At 41.9% G+C, this 21,165-nt stretch overlaps 1 protein-coding gene across 2 annotated transcripts in view; it reads right to left on the minus strand.

Moving 5' to 3' along the window:
* Positions 1–8,422: 8,422 nt before the first annotated feature.
* Positions 8,423–21,165, minus strand: part of C6 (complement component 6) — a 49,681-nt gene continuing 36,938 nt past the window's right edge. For both annotated transcript variants that reach the window (XM_005875990.2, XM_005875991.2), the window contains 6 exons: positions 20,738–20,849; positions 19,547–19,679; positions 17,950–18,138; positions 16,476–16,566; positions 13,539–13,780; positions 8,423–8,955 (listed from right to left, as the gene is read on the minus strand). In XM_005875990.2, coding sequence (XP_005876052.1) covers positions 8,774–8,955; positions 13,539–13,780; positions 16,476–16,566; positions 17,950–18,138; positions 19,547–19,679; positions 20,738–20,849 — 949 coding nt within the window. In that variant the 3' untranslated portion in view covers positions 8,423–8,773. The remainder of the gene's footprint in view (positions 8,956–13,538; positions 13,781–16,475; positions 16,567–17,949; positions 18,139–19,546; positions 19,680–20,737; positions 20,850–21,165) is intronic.

A 21,165-nucleotide genomic window follows, 5' to 3' on the forward strand; every position in this document is an offset into this window, starting at 1 on the left:
GATTTATTGGAGCGAAAACAAAGGACTGCCCTCAGGTGCCCGATGTCTCACCCACCACCAGGTGGCTCAGCTCCGACTGGCTGCAGAAGTCCAAGCTCTGGGGCCTCAGACCTGCACCCTCACCTGTCAGATCCAGGAGGGCCAGGACCCAGAGAGGCAGACTTCTGTGCCTCGTTTCCCCATCAGTATGTCACCAAGGCCGGATGGTGCCTGGGACGGAGAGAGAAAGTGTGCACTCATGAACCTCAGGCCTTTGTCAAGCTTTGATTATATCACCTTGCATATATTACATCTCATCCAAGCCCCACAGGTAAAGGAGGGCAGCGATTCGTAACTGCATTATATTGTTGAGCCGACCAAGGCTTCCCCTGACCTGGCAACTTGCTGACGTCTCCTGACGTCAGGAATGAGTCCCTTTCCTGTTTTCCTGTTGAAGCAGCAGATGCTCGGTGCGTGCTGGAAAATGGAATTATTGAGTATTTTAAAATGTTGTTATTTGGCTAAACAGGATCAGGGCACTTCTGGGCTTTCAGGCAGAGATGAGAGTTGAGTGAATGTCATGAGGAGGCAGCAGTGCAGAGAGGGGGCAACTAGCTCAGGAGGCAGGGCTATTGGTGGGATTTTGTATGAGTAATAGTCATAAGATTGTAATAATAAAATAAAAAAGATTAGAATGCACAACAAAAATCCCTAACAACAAAAACCATGGATCTCTAAAATATCCCGAAAGCACTACTTTATTTTGGACCTTACTCTCCTGTCAGGGAAAACCTGCTCCTTTTAATTGAGACGCAGCACCTTGGCAGAGCAATGGTGATTTCCCAGCATCCTCCTCAATTTCTGCGGATCACTGACTGTCGGGATGATTTTAATGAGGTCGATTATCATTTCAGCAGCTCCACAAGACTTCTGTGACAGAAGAAGAGAATATGGCTTGGGACAATCTTATCCCTGAGCTATTATTTATTATTTATACAGACTACAAAGTTTTTTGGGGGGAGGAATAGAAAACTAGACTAGAGTGAAAATTAATTGCTACATCAATAGAGCACTCCTAATTTCTGGGTGGCATATTCTTAAGGAATCCCTTAGGTTTCCCCTCAAAACCAAAGACACACGGAGAACCAGAGCTGGTGCCTGAGTGTGAGAGGAGAAGCATTCTGTGTTCTCTAAGGGCTTGTTTGTCTTCATGTCCCGTTGCCTACATACTGCCCTGCACTCTGTATGGTCTTTAATTGCACTTGCAATCGGTAATCATGCTTCTATTTGTGTGACGATGTGATTGACGTCTGTCTTCTCTCCATGAAGACAAAAGACCATGTGTGCTTTGCCATCCATGTGTATCCCCCATGCTCAGCACAGTGCATCGGCATGTTGTCTTTCAATAAATACATCATCTAAACCACCGATGAACAAATACAAGTCACCGGCCGGAGTATCCTTTGTGAAATCCACCCCTTTCATTTCAGAATGAAGTTTACTCCATGTCAATCCTGTGCTAATCAAGGAAAAGGCTAGATTTAATCCTCTGACCAAAAATTATGGTCCTGTTTTTTTTTTTAAATTTTATTTTTATTGTTGAAAGTATTACAGATGTCCACGTTTTCCCCCCATTGACCCTCTCCACCCCCTTCCCAGGTATGATCCTGTTTTAAATTTATTTATTTAACTATCTTTCTTTAATGTTTACATAATAAAAGTAAGGGGGAAAGATAGTTTTTATTAAAGAAGCATACATAGACATAGATTTTCTTATAAATTCACATGCACTTGTTGAGGGTGGCGGGAATGGCACCAGGTGTCTGACTGGTGGGTGGGGTCAAACCAAACCTGGGTTCAGTAACCTCAGTACTTGGGTTCTGGCTAGGAAAGAATTTAAAGCCAAGAGCCAAACTGTAAGAGAATATTTATTTAGTAAACCACAGAGGTAGAAGTAATTTCTAGAAGAAATGGGTTTAGGAAACAAGTTATAGACGTAAAGGAAGGGCCCTAGGAGCTCGGGAGTGAGGAAGCTAATGGTAAAGTGCCTGGGACAGGGAGGGGCAAGGGAAAGGCAGGAGGATCGCACTGGGTCCTGCCCTCCTAAAGGTTTGAAGGGTGGAGATTTTAGGGATCTTCCAGGGGAAGATCTCAATGGAATATTCAGCAATTTTCCAGGGGTGTCCTTTCAGGGTTGTGGTCTCCACTGATTGATTGGCCGGCATCAGAGCAGGGGGTCATTATTTAATGCAGCTGGTCCTGATGTCAGCTGTGGCTGGTTTTGTTGCTTATCTGGGCCTGGAGCTGAAATACAACTGAGGCCTAGTGTTATCTCTAGAGAGGAAAGGCCAGGGGGTCCAAACTGCAAGACCAGTGATACGCTAGGGGAGGAAAAGGCAGCCTGGGGGTGAGGTCCCACCCTACAATTGCTCTGTGCTAGGCACCTGGGCTTTCCATGCATATATGTTTGTAAGCAGATGAAAGGAAACAGTCATGCCCATATAGTCACAGTTGTGAATGTTATTTGTGAAAGGTTGATTTTAGTTGTGAATGGTTGGATTAACTGTAATCACTGGATCACAATTCATTATCCTTAGTGTTTATAACCTCCTAGCAGAAGAAATCAATCAATTGCCCACCTTTTTTTAAGGAGTAGGAAAGAAAATAAAGTCAGAACAGATATTTTGAGAGCCAAAAATAAATAAGTAAATAAATAAATATTATGAAAAAACAGATACAAAGTGATAATAAAAATTCTAAAATGTTAGCTGATAGCGACAATCCTTGGGTCATATTCTTTCAAGATATTTCATTGCTATTTAATTATTTTGTTTTGTGAGCTACATAATGGATTAAATTTTTGACCTTTCATTAAATATATTTTTAAAAATTAAGCCTACAAAAGACATTCAGGCATCTTGTCAAAGATACACTACACTGATATTCTGCCAAATTTGGTTCTATATTAATGCATTTGGAAATTACAAAACTGGCAAGAAACATGTAGGCTGAATGGCTCCCCAATTTAAAAATATACAAATTAAACATTTTTCTAAACATTAAGCAATTTCATGAGGCAGGTGGAAAACAGTTTTCTATGCCACATTTTTTCCCATTGGTTTCTTGTTGAATACCCACATGATCATACATCACTTTGTATGATAGCTTCTACTTTGAATTGCTCTTTTCTTCCTCTTTCTGTTGTGTATTTCTAAATGATGAGGTTGAGGGTTCTTGGCATCATATTTCAAGGGAACAATAAGTGCATCAGGTAAAATAACCCAATTAATTTATTTGAATTTTAGTTGTGAAAGGTTGGATTAACCGTAATCACTGGGTCACAATTCATTATCCTCATTGGTTTGGGCATGTATTTCTTTTAGTTCTTTGTAAATGGAATAAAATTTATATTTATATTTACATTTCACATATAAATATTCACAGAGTTAGAAACACATTGTTATTTCCAATAAGTGGACCAACAAGACTTGTGTCCTTGAACAGAACTTATTTCTTTTTTGCTTGTGTTCAAAGGCAAAATAAGGTGTTACCAAACATATTTGCATTTAATTAGCAGGAGTTGGTACACTGCATATAAATCTGTTTTAATTGGCAGGAGAGCGATTAGAAATTCTTTTTAATTTGAATTTGATTTGAATGCCATTATGTGGTATATATGCTGCAGGTTCATCAAAAAGAACACCCCTTTTCCCATTCTCTGTAGCCATCAACCTGATATTCACCTGTGTATTTTTCCTGGCTCTGAAGACATGTGCATTTGACACCCATGTCTAAAGCCTCAAAATTAATATCTGACTACTTCTGGAAACTGGACTTCTACACACAAAATTTTTCTGTGCTGTAAATGGCATAATGCTACAGAAAAAAATCCCCAAGGAAAGTTGATATGGAAGAGAGCAATTCCATAAGAATGAGGAGACTTGGATTCTAGTCCTTGTTTTGCTCCTATCTAGTTGGTGATCTCAGGAAAGCTTCTCAACTCCTCTGGGACTTCCCTCAGCTCCCTAACCTATCCTACTGTCATTCTACCCAATTTTGCTCAAGTCAGGAACCTTAGAGTTATTGTTGGCATCTTTCTATGATCAATTATATTCAAACCATCAGCAAGTCCTATTGATTCCACCTCTAAAACATAGCTTGAATCTAGCTACCTCTCTCCATAGCTCTATAACACCCTCAGTCCAAACTACTATCTCTCACCTGGATTAGAGTTATAGCTGCTTTAATAGTGTCCTTGATTCTGCTTTTGCAAATGAAAATTGGATTATTTAGATCTTTCTACTGATTTGACATGAAGGGTGATTCATTCCAAAGAGAACTTTCAACCTTCCTTGCTGAAATTAATCATCATCGTCATGCCTGTATGAGCACAGTGAACAAACACCTTTCATCAGCTTAGGTAGATATAAAGTCTGAATTCTCCAGCCATTTCTCCAAGTAACATTCTAAGTCAGCCTGTGGGCTCCTTAATAAATCAGGCTTCAAAGGCAAGGTTGGCAGTAAAAGTGTCTTGTGTGATAGGAAATGAAGGATGAAGTCCAAGCATTTTCTCCACTGATGCTAAATAATAATAATAATAATAATAATAATAATAATAAACCAAGATAGTTTTCAACCTTCCTTGCTGAAATTAATCATCATCGTCATGCCTGTATGAGCACAGTGAACAAACACCTTTCATCAGCTTAGGTAGATATAAAGTCTGAATTCTCCAGCCATTTCTCCAAGTAACATTCTAAGTCAGCCTGTGGGCTCCTTAATAAATCAGGCTTCAAAGGCAAGGTTGGCAGTAAAAGTGTCTTGTGTGATAGGAAATGAAGGATGAAGTCCAAGCATTTTTTCCACTGATGCTAAATAATAATAATAATAATAATAAACCAAGATAGTTGAATGCACAATTCACTTTAGACTCAATAGTTTTAATATACATACACTCCAACCAATGCTCAGAACAAATAGAGTGAGTTGGCTGGTATTGTCTCCATTTTCACATGAGGAAACTGAGTCTCAGAGGAGTTTTTCTGAGTTCGAACAGCTACTGAGTATCTCCAATTGTTATCAATCTTTGAGAATTTAGGCTTGATTTTATTAATTTTCCAGTTTTTAATTTCCAAAACATGTTATCTGTACCTGTTTAATTCTAGAGAATGAAGAAAATGAAAATAACCCCAAATCCCAGAGATTTGTTCTCCCAGTCATTGTTTTAAAAAGCATTACACACACAATTTACATAGTTTAAACATATACAGTATGATAGCCTGTTTTTTTCACCTTTTACTATGTCCTTTAAATATCTTTTTAAAGAGGTGTTGGTCAATGGTCTTGTACTATTTCCATATGGAGGGGCCATAATTTATCACTGGATATTTAGGCTGTGTCATTTTTTGCCATTATAAATAATGTTGGCATGATCATCTTTCTCCATAAATCACTGTGAGCATGACTTTCAAGGCACCATCTGTTCCTTGGAGTCCCTTAGTTGGTGACACACACCTCGACTAACTGACATTTGACAGGTGGAACTGAAGCTGTACAGCTAGAACTTGTCAAGAAGACAAATAGAGCGGCAGTGGCTGCCTCACTCCCATAACATAAAATAGATACAGGTCTAATTTCGCAGGCCACTTGTTTGGTTAGAAGCTTGATGCCTCATTGATTCCACAGATGATATATTCCAAAAGAATGAAGGTGACCTCAGAGACAGCCAGCCATTTAGAATCCAATTAATCAAGCTGCAGGGAGGTGGTGTCCGACGCCAACCAGACACACTAGGACCTGTCAGACTCTCGAGCCTCAGAAATGGAACTTAGGAAGGTGTGGATTAGGGTTAGCTCTTGGGTGCTCTTCTGCAAATTGCAGGAGAGACACACTCTTTAAACGGAAGGAATCTTGGTTGTGTGAGTTGCAGGTTTTTGCAGAAAGAGAAAAAACAGTGAAATATTCTAAAATGCAGTGAGCTTTGTTGAAGACTGCCTCAAAGAGGAACTCGCTCATAGTCTTAGGATTCTGCTTCAGGGACGTCTGAGATGTAGCGCATGATGATTTATAAAGCTCTTTAAACTTGGGTCTCCTTTATTTTGTCAGTATCTTGCAGAATAAACAAAAATTAAAATCCATATTGAAAAAAGGGCCTGAATTGGTTTCCTGTTGCTTAAGAAACAAGCGTGAATGCTTCGTATTCATTTCTAGTGGCCTAAGAGAATAAAACTTTTACCTTTGATCTAGAATTTATTTAATCTTCTAGGATAGTGGCGGAGATTTTAGGCCCAAATTTCAGGAATTTAATACGTTTCAGTTTTGCTCTTTGCTTTATGATGATGGTTTTATCACTAGCTCTTAACACTTCTTGTACTAAATTGCTATATTAATATTAATAGTCGACTGTGAAAAATTCAACTGGTAAGTGGTGTATGTAAAGTAACCTAATGCAAACTTTAATGGATTAATGCACTAAAAAAATCCTTAAGGAAAATTTCTACAAGTAAAAGAATAAAATACTTTAAAGCAATGTACTTTAATCAAGCAATATGAATGTAACAGCTCGTATAAGCACTTGATTATATTGTGGGGCACAAAGAGAAAACATTTTCTTTTTTTCTAATCACAGTCCTATGGATTGAATATTGCCTGCAAAAAAGGATATGTTAAATAAAGTCCCACCCCTGGTGCCTGTGAATGTGACCCTATTTAGAAATAGGGTCTTTGCAGTTGTGATCTAAATAAGATCCAGTCATTAGAGTGGGCCTAATCCGACAGGACTGCCATCCCCCTAAGACAGTGGTTCTCAACCTTCTGGCCCTTTAAATACAGTTCCTCATGTTGTGACCCAACCATAAAATCATTTTCGTTGCTACTTCATAACTGTAATGTTGCTATTGTTATGAATTGTAATGTAAATATCTGATATGCAGGATGGTCTTAGGCGACCCCTGTGAAAGGGTTGTTCTACTGCCAAAGGGATCGCGACCCACAGGTTGAGAACCGCTTCCCTAATACAATGCGAGTGTGGGTGGACAGCCACGCACAGAAGGAAGAGGAAGAGGACAGCCATGTGATGATGGAGGCAGAGACCGAGTGGTGGATGCACCTGCAAGCCAAGGAGTGCTAAAGGTTTCTGACAAACACCAAAAGCCAGGAAAGGCAGGAAGGGTTCTGTCCTACAGGGTCAGGGGGAACTGCTGAGACACTGATTTCAGATTCCTGGCCTCCAGAACCGTGAGACAATACATGTTCATTATTTTAAGCCACCCAGTTTGTGGTACCTCGTTATGGCAGCCCTAGCAAACAAACACGGCTTTTCTATGCTCTGCCCAATTCCATTTTTCTCTTGCCTCAAATAAATCTGGGACACATCATGCACATTTCTGGCCAGTTTCTGTTTTTAGAACTTGGTTCAGTTTAAGGCTCCACTGGCATTTCCAATTTACACCTCATCACCTTCCCCGCCTCCAGCATCAATGAGGCCTGTGGGTCAGCGGACTTGGGTTAGGGGAGGGTTGCTCTGGCAAGTTTCCAAGCCCTCCAGCCTCATGGAAGTGAGGAGGAAGGGCAGGTCTCATTCCAGGACACTGCCCTCCCCTGCAGCTGCTGGGCCTGGTCCTCTGGTGTTGGAAGCAAGGAAGTGGACTCGGCGAGATGCCTGGAGTTGTCTGATGGACAGTCCGTGATGGGCGTCACTTCTGGACTTGTTCTTATTAAATCTAGTTCCATGCTACTGGTGGTCTGTGTAGTTCCTTGGGGGGATGTTTTGCTTTTCTCCTACCCGCTCTGCCCCAGAACTTCCTGCGAGAGGCAGCTGAGTCTCCTTCTAGTGTTTTCTATAGATTCACATCCAAGATTCAGGGTGGCCTCAGAGCGCCTGCCTCTCCTCTTCTCTGTGCTCCTTCCTGCGGAGCCAGGAGAACCAGAAAAGTTATTTCTTCCCTGCGCCTTGGGACTCAGATGGAGAAAGCGCTGCACCTATCTTTTTCCTTCTCACTCCGCCAAGAGCACTGGCTGCTCTCCCAAGCATCCTGCACTCAGGATGCTCTGAGCAGGAAGCGGTCTTGAGCGCCTGTCAGGGAGAACTCCCCAGTGCGGACCCACGCCTCCCAGGATCTCCTCCGGCAGGCTGCCCCCTAGTACTTGGCACCTTGTAGACATTCAGAACTGTTTGTTGAATGGATGCATGAAGGTTGGTTTTCAAGAATGTGTTTTACACCTGGCCGATGCGGCCCAGTGGCTGAGTGTTGACCTATGAACTGGGGGGTCATGGTTCAATTCTCGGTCAGAGCACATGCCCGGGTTGTGGACTTGATCTCCAGTGTGGGGACGAGCAGGAGGCAGCTGATCAATGATTCTCTCTCAGCATTGATGTTTCTATCTCGCTCTCCCTCTCCCTTTCTCTCTAAAATCAATGAAAAAAAATGTGTTTTACAAGTTGTAGATTTCTACGTTTATTGATTCATAGAAGAAAATGATGTGTTTGTTCTTATTTCTACTTGTGAGGATGCTTAATATCACAAGCTTCAAAGGTCCTCTGAAATTTCATCATTTTAATACAACATGAACAGATGAGTTTACTAGATTGATATGCAAGGTATTTTCTAGGGATATGCTGCAGGGTGTCATGGGCTGGAGGGGAAGCTAAGACAGGAAAGACAGGGAGAATAATTATAAGAAACTAATACAAAAGTTTGTCAATAGCTTCTGAGCATGCCAGTCTGCTGTTTGTACCAGATGCCCTTTTGTCGGGGTTATTTTTGGACAGTCACTCTGTTCATCGGTAACTGTGTTAGGCCAAACACTTTCCAGGATGCAGTATTTCCACTTTCCTGTTGGCACATCTTACAGTTCCCACTTCACAGATGTTCACTGTCTTGCTACTCGTCGATGACCCCATTCTGACGCAGTAGAGTTGGTCCCCACCCTTGATGCACTGGTTGGGCAACATGCAGATACACTTGGAAGTAGAGGCTGCAATGAGAGAGACAATGTGATCACCACAGTTCTCAGGGTTGGGTTTTACCTAACTTGCCCCCGGAGTGGTGAGCTCCTTGGTTAGCAATAATTGAGAACGCTGAAACAAAGGCAATGACCCAATACGCAACTGTGGCTGAAGGGCGTGGCCTGCGTGTAAGAGAGAAGAACGCATAGTAAGCCAGTAAGACCAGACGCAGCATTGGATCATCTCTGACACCTCCTTCTCGCTCACTGTTCCCACACATTCAGCTCCATCCTGCCAGTCCATTTCCACAGTGTCATCAGTTAGTCCCTTCTGTTCTTTTCTCATTGGCACTGCCTAAGTACATTTAACTTTATAATTTATTGAGCATGTACTATAAAACCCATTTAATAGGCCAAGCACTTTGCATGCTTTATTTCATTTAATCCTCACAACAAACATGAAATATCTGTTAGCATACTAATTACACAGATGAGAAAATGGAGCTCAGAGGCATTAAGTGATTTGTCCATGGTCCCACAATTAGTAAGTGGCAAAGGCAGGTTTTAAAACCTAACTGACTGCTGCTACCATATCTGAGTCAGCCTGAGACCCAGCAGCGATTTCATTAACAGAGCAGTGTTTGCAAGGCAGATGTCAATTCTATCCTGTGTGTCTCAGCTGATGGGAGAAAACAGGGCAAGGAAGTGGGGAGATATTCAAAGGCTCAGGCTTTCTGCCCTTGGTAGGAACATTTCATGAAAAAGCACACTTTCCCTCCTATGCCTTCTGTCAACCCGCTGGAGAAGATTCTAGTTGTGGAAAGTCTTGTCCATTGTCAGGAAGGATGGGGTCTGGTGAAGGACAGGAGGCTGTTCCATCTCCGAAGAGAAAGTCAGTTCCCTGGGCTCCTGGAAAGGCCACAGTCACCACTCAGTCTAGTTACGGCTGAAACGCCCTTAGCAAGGTTGTTTGCAGAGCACCAGTACCAGAGCCCTTCCCCATCACCTCCCTTAATTCATCCTTCAACACTCAGTTCTCATGCTTTCAACCTTATGAAACCCTCCCAGGCCAGAAGATGCTTATCTCCCCTACAACTCTCATCGCCTATGGCCTTGCATTAAAATTATTCATGCAAGAATTGGGTAAAGTCATTCCTCCAATTACGGTGAACAGTGCAAGTGTACAAAGGCCTTTTATCTTCAGACATCTCATCGTACTTTGTACAGTGACTTCCTTCTGTTAGATACCAAACGGCTGTTTGCTGACTAAGTCTCCCCCTCTTTTTAGTTAAGGTGGGATTATTTTTGAAGTTCAGGCAAAACACTTAATATGCATAAAACCGGGCCATTGCAAAATCGTTTGTGTTCTAACTTTTGAAAAGTGAACTTCATGTCACTTTGAAGTTCCATTTTAAACTTTTTCTTGTTTTGTTTTAGAAAGAGAAGGAAATGAGTAGCAAAGTACACAATTTAATCACGGTGACATTCAATTCAACTCAGGATTAATAATCTCCCACCTTGCCGCGAGTGGGGTGGGCATAGAATACATGTTTGACTTTCTCTTTCTTTATAAACACTGTGGTTTATACACTGATGCTGGTCTATAGTGCCTTTCGACCCGAATTCTCTGTGACACTGACTTTTGCTTAGCAATTAAAGGGCTGCCAGAGGCAGACCATATCTACTGGGGAGGACGTGCTTCCGTTTTCTGATTGTGTGCAGGACCAAAGAATACTTTAAACAATGTCAATGTCTTATTAAGAAATATTTATGTTTTAGTGTGATTAACTTGAGCAACATTCATGTATTCAAATATTTTACTGTTCGTTTTTTTCTTGTTTGATAAACTTTGACTCCTGGGGACCGTGGACTTTGGATATATGTACAACAAAGACCTAACAATAAAGACCGGTTTTTATGAAACTGTAAGCTGCAGCTTATTTGTTATTCAGACAGATTTAAAAATAATAATTTGTGGAAAAGTAGCAATCCCCCCCCAGTTCTTTGCAATAGCAGAATTTGATAAAGACCTTTTCTCCATGACAGATAAGGAGGGATGAAAGTTAACACTAAACACATCCCTAGCATGCCTGAGCTACCATTTTGATTTGATCTTCTGTCCAAATTCCTTCTATTTTCTGTATGTATTTTTGACAATAATGTTCTTACACTACAAATTTCAAAGAAAATATTTAGGTTTTAAAATGATGTTGCATAACACTGTCAGTTTTTTTTCTACCACAAATTATTGTTTCTGAGAGAGATGTCAGTTGGATAATGGTGTTGGTCAGGCAGTGAAAGGATGAATAACAGTGTTCATCTGGAAGATGACTTAATAGTGTTTAGAATTAGGCAGTGTACATATGGGGCCCTGGTTTGCTGTCTCTCACAGTGAATTGCCTTGTTCCAACATGGCTGAAAGGTTGGAAGCCCCAGACATTGACTTCCTGAGTTGCTACCATCAGATGGTCTGTTGACCATGGCTCCAGTGTCTACCCTTTGTTATGAGTACCATCCTGCCACCTGTCCAGGGAGCTGGACCTTGACAACCAGCTTTAAGTAGAACAGGATGAAACCTTATTTAGGAAATAAGCCCTCTCCCCTTTTCTAGGACTGATTTGAAGAACATGGGATTGGAAAGCGAAAGAGGAGTCAATGGGAACAGTAAGGTTTTTCCAAAAGTAAGGTGGTTTTAGTAAAAATTAGATGTAACAATTCAACAAATTTCTATTGCATACTTCATGCCTCATTTTAAAATAAGCCTTTGAAGAGTGACACATGTGATATCTGGATGCCTTTTTGAGTTCTGTTAAATCCTATTCTTCAAATCCTATATTTATAGGTATACTAGAGGCCCGGTGCATGGATTTGTGCACCAGTGGGGTCCCTCGGCTTGGCCTGTGGGGATTGGGCCAAAACCAGCTCTCCGACATCCCCCAAGGGGTCCCGGATTGCGAGAGGGCAGTTCTCAGGTGATGCACCCCAGAATTGGGCTCCCTCCTTTCTGGGTCTGGAGTGCAGGTGAAGCAGATTTGGGATGACAATGCCCCAGCAGCAACCTAACCCCCAGCCGATTCTGCGAGGAATCTGGCTCCCTCCTCTACTGGTTGGAGCGTCTGTCCCCTAATGGTCATTGTGCATCATAGCTATCAGGTGACAGCCAAACAGTCAGATGGTCACTTAGGCTTTTATATAGCTCAGGTGGGCTACTTCAGGGTCAAACTTCATCTTAGAGCATATGGACTGCTGTGAAATTCTGCTTCCAAGCAATTAACAAATAAAATGGCAATAGTCAATACACTTTAAAGAAAATAGAAATGTAACACCACTTCTTAAACATCAAATTGGCAAAGATATAAAGGAGTGATAACTCCAGGTTTGGTGAGAGTATGGGAGGACAGTCTTTATCATCCATTGTAGATAGGAATACAATATGGTAAAAACATTTCTGGAAAGCAAGTTGATACAAGAAACTTAATAATTTAAAATAATACTTAACTAGAAATTCCATTTTCTATGGTATATCCTAAGAAAATAATTTAACATTATAGATTTATCTGTGATAGATTTGTTTATCACAGCACTGTTTGTAATAGCAAAACATTGGGAAAAATCTAAATGCCTAACAGAAGATTGGTTAAATGAATCGCAAAATGTCCATATAGGCTTTTGCAGACATTAAAAATTATGTGGCAGAATAATATATGATGACATGGAAATAGTTTTATAAGTGAAAAGCAGCAATATGTAAAATAAGATTTAGAGTATGATCTTTTTTTTTTTTGGTAAATTTGTAATATAATCAGGGCAACCCCTGGAGAAAAATTTTTTATGGAATGCTTCTCTGTATAAATGATTAAAGTCACTCCAAATTCGAGTGTCAGCACCATACCAGCAGTCCATTTCCAAGCAATCTTGAGAGAGACTACCCTGCGGGTCATCAGCCTGCTCTGGGAATGTGTTTAGCTTTGAACCAGAGATGACTCTATAGTCTGGGAACATCTGGTTGACCCCATTCATGGTGGAAGGGAGGGTCAGAGAAACAGTGCCTGAGTCTATGAGGGTCCCTGTCTGGGTTCAGGGTGTCCTGCCCGAATAATACAGCCAGCCTTGGCTGGTTCCAGGCACTACAATTGGACATAAAAAATTTGAGGAATCTGCTTCAGCAATTGGTGTCCACGAGGAGCCCAGTCCAGGCACAGAGTACTCTACCTCTACTGGCCCCAGCTGGTCCCAAACGCCAAAGGAAATCTTAGACAATTCAGATACACGCCCTCTAAAGCTGGGAGAGGGGAAGGGTGCCTGAAGCATGAAATCAGGATGTATACTCTTCTCACTGGGGTCTGAGGGTAGTGCTGATTATATATGCATAGCACAAAGATGCGAAAGATTTACACCAGAACTGTTAAAGCAGTTATTTCTAATAGTAGGTGGGTTATGTTTTTCTTTTCGGTTTAAATCACTTTATAAATATTTTTACAATAAAATGGAATGATTTCTGATTAAGGCAAGGTTCATTTTAAGAGAGAGTGTACGAATGTAAACAAGATAAACCAGCTGAGATGAAGTTTAGGTGAGAGCATTTCTAGTATGTGGTCACCACTGGCACTTACCTGAACATTTTTCCCAGTCGTAGCAGGTGTCATAGCCACAGGCTTCTCTCTTGGTGCTGTTGAATGAAAGCTTTGTTCTTTCAAGACCCCATTCTAATTGTGGACCATCTTGGCAGGAACCAATATGTAGAAAATGGAATTGCTGGTTATTTAAACATTTCTTGGCCATAAAGTTGCAAGCAGGTGAAGTAAAGTGACTGTTGGAGTCCGAGTCAAACACACAGAGACCTTCTGAATATTGGCTGCCCGAGAGAGGAAAGCAAGCATTTACACATGAAGACCAGAAGACAAGAAATGGCATCCAGCCAATTTAACATGTTAACTTACTACCCAGGTATCTTTCCCCTGCTCTCCCCACCCTCCAATTTCTCTTCTTTTCATCCCCTTGCATGCTCTGGGATTCATCTTTCAAAAATTTCATCTTAATCTTGGTATTACTTTCAACTGCCTTTGAATTAAGTGAATTTTAAATTCTTAAAAAGATCTTCCATATTTTTATTCAAATCCACTTGCCTTTCTGGAATTATTTTTCCATCCCCTTAATCCTTCTATATCACCTGAAAGTTGTATTGATCATTTTCTAAATTGGTAAGATTATTCTTCCTTTGCTGTCATCCCATGCCTTGCTCAATCAGCATTGTGTTGTCTCTCCTCTCTGCCCATCTGTGTCCAGCTCAATTCCTGCTTATACTTTGAAACTAACCCTGATTGACCTAGCCCACGATAGTTCATTGTACCTCTTCTGAGCTCAGTAACACTCATTAATTGCAACACCAGAATTGTATATCATTACATGGCTTTGCAAGTGGGTTTGTATTATGATTAAGAGCATACACTTTTGCCCTGACTAGTTTGGCTCAGTGGATAGAGCGTCGGTCTGCAGACTGAAGGGTCCCAGGTTCGATCTGGTCAAGGGCATATACCATGGTTGCAGGCACATCCCCAGTAAAGGGTGTGCAGGAAGCAGCTGATTGATGTTTCTAACTCTCTTTCCCTTTCTCTCTGTAAAAAATCAATAAAATATATTTTAAAAAAAGAGCACGCACTTTTAAGTTATTCTTTGTTAACTTGCGTAATCTCTCCAAATAGGTGATGGATTCTGCTACTGAGAAGTAACCAGTGGCCATAGCCCTTGTCTCACTGAGAGGTCAAGAACCCCTTGGTCACGCCAAATCTGAGCCTCTATTCTGAGGTCAATTTTAGAATTAACAGTCCGTTCACCAGCACGTAAGACTGTTTCTAGGAACTAGAGTCCATAGCTGAGAAGAAAGGCCACTCACTAAGTTCGGAACACCTAGGCTTGGCCCAGCCACTCCATAGACACCCTCAATGCCATAGAAAAGAGAACTGAGACCACAGAAAGAGGCTAGAGAGGTAGGGAAGAACTTCAGACAGTTCCAGAGGACAGTCTGTACTCTCATGGTTTGGTGTTGCAAAGATAGAGAAAGAAGTTTCCCCTGGATTCAATGGGCAGTATGAATGTTTCAAGTACTACCCAGAGGGGACTCCAGCAGCGAGAAGCTGCGTGGTGGACCACTGTGGTGGACACTGAGGAGGGTAGATAGAGCCACCTTTGGGCTGAATTATACAGAAAAAGATGCTGTAGTGTTTGAATGAATGAATAAGCATTTGTGCACCTACAGCACAGAGGAACATGAGAGCTATTCAGTGTTTAAAGTGTAACAGTTGGGCACGGTCTGTTGGCTTCTTACCCCAGCATTCATTCTTTCTCCTCCCCAGTGATCTAATTTTATTAAAAAATGCCTGCGCATCCAGCCAAAGAACGGCATTTCCAGCCTCCCTTGCAGAGCCATGTGGCCACACGAATAGGAGAAGATTAAGGAGATGAAATAGAATGATGAGTCTTTCAGGAACTCTCCTTAAGAGGAGAGGATGTGTGTGTTTTCGGCTTTCCTTTCATCCTGTTCCAGCAGAGCAACTCGGACCATGAGGCAGCTTGAGGAGGGCAGAGCAGAGAGAGGAGGGACCTCGGTGCTATCTGAAATAGGCAAGTCATTGCACTGGCCCTAGATCGCCTACCTCTGGATTTATTGAGAAACAAAATTTCATCTGAAACCAATGCTACTTTGGATTAATTTCAGCTGAAAGTAGACCTTCAATAAAAGTGACCTTGACACTCCTCAACACTGGTGGTTTTTTTTTTCATGCAAAGAAAAGAGTTATAACAACAAAGAGGAGATAGCTAACTATTCGTGGCAGTCACATGAAGATACATAATGTTTATGCTCTGCCCCTACATGAAAAAATAGACTGACGTGTGTGTGTGTGTGTGTGTGTGTGTGTGTGTGTGTGTGTGTGAGTGTGAACTCCATGCTCACACCACTTTCTCTACTCTAAGCTTTTGGAGTCACAACTTTGCCATATACTTCGGGAAAGAGGAAAGCTTTGAGATAACTGAATCTGAAGTTTAAAAATAGACAGGAATAAGTATTTATAATAAAAAGGAGACTGTTTTAATAAACAAAAGTCATGAAAACATAGGAACTGGGCTGAGAGATGACGAGAAAGCTTGCAACCAGTAGGAAAGGAGGAATTCAGCTGAGCACAGGGGGGAATTATTTGAAAAATTAATGTTTCATGTTTGTGCTTCAAGAAGCTCATCAAGCTGGCTATACTAGACTGGCCTTCCCAATTCCCAAACATGCTTCACAGAGCACCTCTGTTTTTTTTTAATGTTTTTTTCTTTCTTTTTTTTATTATTGATTTTTTACAGAGAGGAAGGGAGAGGGATAGAGAGTTAGAAACATCAATAAGAGAGAAACATCGATCAGCTGCCTCCTGCACACCCCTCACTGGGGATGTGCCCACAACCAAGGTACATGCCCTTGACTGGAATCGAACCTGGGACCTTTCAGTCCGCAGGCTGACGCTCTATCCACTGAGCCAAACCAGTTAGGGCCACAGAGCACCTCTTACCTACAGTCTTCTTCTGGAGACATACAGATGCATTCAGATCCTGATTCCTTTTGTCCTAGTTGACAACGGCCCTTTAATTTGCCCAGAAAATCTGAAAGAAGAGAAAAAGGAGTGAAGTCCAGTGCACAGAATAGATTCCAAGTGAAAACTTGAATTTAGGAGCAAAGGCAATGGTTAAAGATTCTCATTTATCTCTTACAGTTAGAACATTCATTTTAGCTTTTCCACACAAGCTGTCGTGAAATATTCCATCGCAAAGGTCCTTTCTAGCTCTCATGGGCAGTCATTTTCCAACCTAAAATTGCTGTTAAGTTCAGATAACTAAAGAAAATGGAATTGGTGAGATTTCTGTTCACTTGTTTCTTAAATATTTATTGAGAAACTATGGTATTCCCAGCACCGCATTAGGTTTTGAGGGTAGTGTATTAAGCAAAATTTGACCCAGATCATCTGCTCACAGAGCTTATAGTCTTATGGAGGTAGATAAACATGAATCAAACAAACACATTAATACAAATAGAATTGCCGTCCTTCTTAGTTCTATTAAAGAGAAAGCATATAAACAAGGAAACTGATGTAGCTGAGAAGATTAGAAATGGTGAAATGAAAAGAGAAAAGGGGAAGGAAACACCAGGCATGAAAGTGCTAAAAAGCGAGGCAGCATGTGACTTTCCTGGAACTGAAGACCAGGGTAATTGAAGTGCACAAAACAAGCGCATGGAACACGGATGGCTATAGAAGGACTTTCATCCTTACTTTATAAGCAGTGAAAAGTCTTTGATGGGTTTTAAGCAGCAGTGGTGTGACAAAATAATTCCCTGATCTGGATGTTGGAAAAGAAATTAATTCTGGCTTCAGTGAGGGGAGTGGTCAAGAGAGCTGTGGGTAGACAATGTAGGGGATTATTGTAGTAGTTCAGGTGAAAGAAGATGGTGATTTTGATCAAAGTCCCCAAGGTAGAAATGGAGAGAAGTGGATGCTTGAGGCATAGTTGGTAGATAAAATAAACGACTCATTGAAAATAAAAAGTGGTTGTACATCAGAAACTTGGTGAATAAATGTGTATTCCTATGTTTCAAGTTAAAATAAAATGCTTACATGATTAAAAAATAGTAGGTACTGCTTTTTAAATGACCCTTCACTTTAACCAAATGTTCAGTTAGCTATCAATTCTGATTTTATGAGTGAGCTTGCACTCCCTCAAAATGTTGAAGTATATTGAAAAAGAAACATAACCTCAATCTCTAAAATTTAAAGATATCCACTTGGCCAATAACTTCTCATTTCTGCCTGACCTCCTCCTCTACACAACCTGCTTTGCCCTCCCAGAACACACTCAAGAAATAGCAGCATGGTAGATGCTATGCTACCAACTTTGGGAGACCCCTCCCCTAGGCACACACATATATTTAATGTGTATATATGCACACATGTGTGTAGATGAGAGAAAAGGGAATCCTGAGCTGCTACTCACCATTTTCACAGGTGAGCGAGTTTGAAATGGGCGGTGTCCAGGAATCCTCAGTGCATGTGTACCTCGATGGCCCGGAAACCACAAAGCCTTTGGGACAGGTTAGCTCAATGGATTTTCCAATTTCATACGATCTCTGAAACGGTGAAATCGTCAGAACTTCCTGCACAACTGGTTTGAGGCACTGGGTCACTGCGGCAGAAAAATTTTAGAGGCGTCAGTGGAGCGGAATACACACTAGACGTGGGCCGATTTTATACAACCCAAGAGGTGATTTTAATGTGATTCATCCCATTCGCTGTTTTAATGGCCCCTTGTCATCAGAGAACCTGGGGGTTGAGGATCCCAGGCTTTCCCCGAGAGCCTTCCTATAGCTCCATCGTCTGAGGTTCCCTTCTAAGACAGGTTCCAGGCACTTCCACCTTTCATTATATTACAGGACTCTCTTCTTTGCCGGTGACCAATTCCAGCATGTCATAATTTCAAGAGTTTCATCAAAAGGTTGATGAGACTTGGGGACTCAACAGGGTTGAGTCACACATGTAGTCACCTGTTGGGAATGGCTAAAGGCATTTCCCCAAACCTGAATAGGAAACTGATTGTGGCTGCCAGACAGTTAAAGGGCATCTTAATCTACATGTTATTGCCTCCTACTGGCCAAACACCTGAACAGCCGTAGGCTAATTCCCTCATCCTGACAATAGACTCTGTACCAAACCCTGACCCTTTGAAGTGTATATCTCTGCCTCGCCTCAGGACAAGTTGTGTTAATAAAAAGCATGGGGTCCTGGGGACGGAGAGAACCTAAGACCTTACACTTAAGATCTTGGATCTTAGCTCCTTTAGCTAAGCTCCTCTGACCCCCAATGCCTTTCAAAATTATATTTTGTCTCCGGACTCTTTATTAATCCCTGGATTCCTATGTAATCTAAACACGGCCTTCTCCAGATTCCTGAACCCTTCTTGATGCTGGGACAAGAACCTCGGCACTTCTTCCCTCTCCTTTGCCCAAAAGGAAGTCGCCACATTGTGAGTGATAGAGGCAGGACATTCTAACTGATGCTGCTCTCAATGCTGCCTCACGGGGACCCATGATAGCTCTTTGGAGTCCCCATGTGAGCCTTGGTCTGATTCTCATTTTGACTTTACTGGAGCACAGCTATGTGTGGAGCCTTCAAACTCCTCCTCAGGAAAGGATGGGAAGTGCTCCAAGGAGGAAACTGCCTTTCCCATGCAGCTCCATTGCCGATACACTAAGGGTGTAAGTAGCATCTTCCTGGGACCCATCCATCTGCATCAGTTTGGACATCAGACTAGGCAGCTGTCTGTGGTTAGAAGCAGTGAGCAGACCTCCCGGGCTTCTCTTTAAGCACGTGTTTCGCCATCCTGTTTGTATGAGGCCAACACACAGGGCCAGAACTGAAACCTGAAGATGCTTTGAAATCTAATGTTAGCAGATGCGTCCTTTTTTCTGCTTCACTAAACCTTTTCACCAGAGTTATTAGAAAGCAGTAAAATGTCCTGGTCTATGGTGACTTTGCTTTGTTTATTTTGGGCGCATTTATTCTTTAGAGCGGTCACGAGAAAGGGCGGGCCTCACGCTGGCATTCCACATCGAGCTGTCTCCAGGTCCTGTCTGGCAAGCAGCTGAAGTACTGGTACCCAACCAGCTTGAATCCGGTATAGCATGCGATTTCAGCATCTTCCCCAACGGAGTACAGTTTCTTCTCATTCTAGAATTAACACCGAAACCGGCACATTATTAGTGCTATGAATAAGACTTCTCAGCACCTCGGGGGCATCTGGTTTCTTTCGATTCCTTCACTCCTGTATCAACTCAGCTACAGAGTCCTTTCAATTTCACCTTTTAAATCTCTCCCCAAGTCCCCCTTTCCTCTGCCATCACCACTGCCTTTGTTTATGGCATTTATAATCTCTTACAAGGACAACTTTCTAACTGGTCCCTTTTCCACGTGTGTGTGTGTGTGTGTGTGTGTGTGTGTGTGAGAGAGAGAGAGAGAGAGAGAGAGAGAGAGAGAGAGAGAGAGTCACTAAAATTTTCAAGATATAATGGGTCTTACTTGGTTTGGAATATTACCCTCCTCACCTCTTGCCATTTCTTCCTGTAAAACCTGTCTTCTAGCAAAACAAAACACCTGCCGTTCTTTGAATATAACATGTATTCTCTTTCATGTCTCCGTGTCTTTACCTGGCTGCCTGGCTAATTCCTCTCTATGCCCAACACTTTCTTCCCTTCTCTCAAGACCCAACTCAAGTAGCAAGTCCTCTGTGCAAAGGTCCTGCATGTCCCAGCTTCATGAGGAGCATACCTTTCAGTTCTGGGGGAAACATGCACAAAGCTCTATTTTCCTAGTGTCATCACTTTTATCAGCGCCACCCAGACCCCGAGTGGCCCTTCCACGACCAGATCTCCATCTTCCAATCATAATTAAATAGGGGCAGGTTCTTACCAGCCACCCAACCCTCATGATGCTCCAGTTCCATTCTCCACCCACATAAATGCACTGGTAGCATATCAACTGGTGGAACCAAGTAACTCAAGAAGACTGCTATCCTTTGGTCTAACAATCAGGTGTAAAGGCATCTCCAGGGAATTCAGGTGGAAGAGTGGCAAAGTGTTTCTAAATATCACTTTTTTCACTTTTTGGGTCAACAGAAGATTATTAAACTAGGAACACAATAACTCTAACTTTTGAAAAAGCATACTTTTTAAGTTCTATCTCTCTCTTTTTTTAAACTCCAAACCTGAAGGGAAGGTCAGGATGCTTACTCGGATAAATCCATTTTCCGGAGGAACTGGCCGAGGACACCCTGTGTCTGATTCTAGGTCAGGGAGGTCTGTTTCTTTCCTATATTCATCGTCATTGATGCATGCTTGCCCACTAAAAGGGAACAATACATATGTGCATATAATAAACATGTATATACATACACACTTATATTTAATGTATATTTATGCATAGAGTGGCATATATATATATATATATACACACTAATAAAAGGATAATATGCTAATTAGACCTTCTGGGAGACCATCCAGGGAGGGCAGTTGGGGGCCAGCAGACCAGCTGGGGAGGGCAGTTGGGGGCGAGCAGGCCGGCAGGCAGAGTGGTTAGGGGTGATCAGGCAGGCAGGCAGGTGAGTGGTTAGTAGGCAGTGGTCCCGTATTGGGAGAAGGCTGTCCGACTGCTGGTTTAG

Source organism: Myotis brandtii, unplaced genomic scaffold (genome assembly GCF_000412655.1).
Source record: "Myotis brandtii unplaced genomic scaffold, ASM41265v1 scaffold478, whole genome shotgun sequence".
NCBI classification, from domain to species: Eukaryota; Metazoa; Chordata; class Mammalia; order Chiroptera; family Vespertilionidae; genus Myotis; species Myotis brandtii.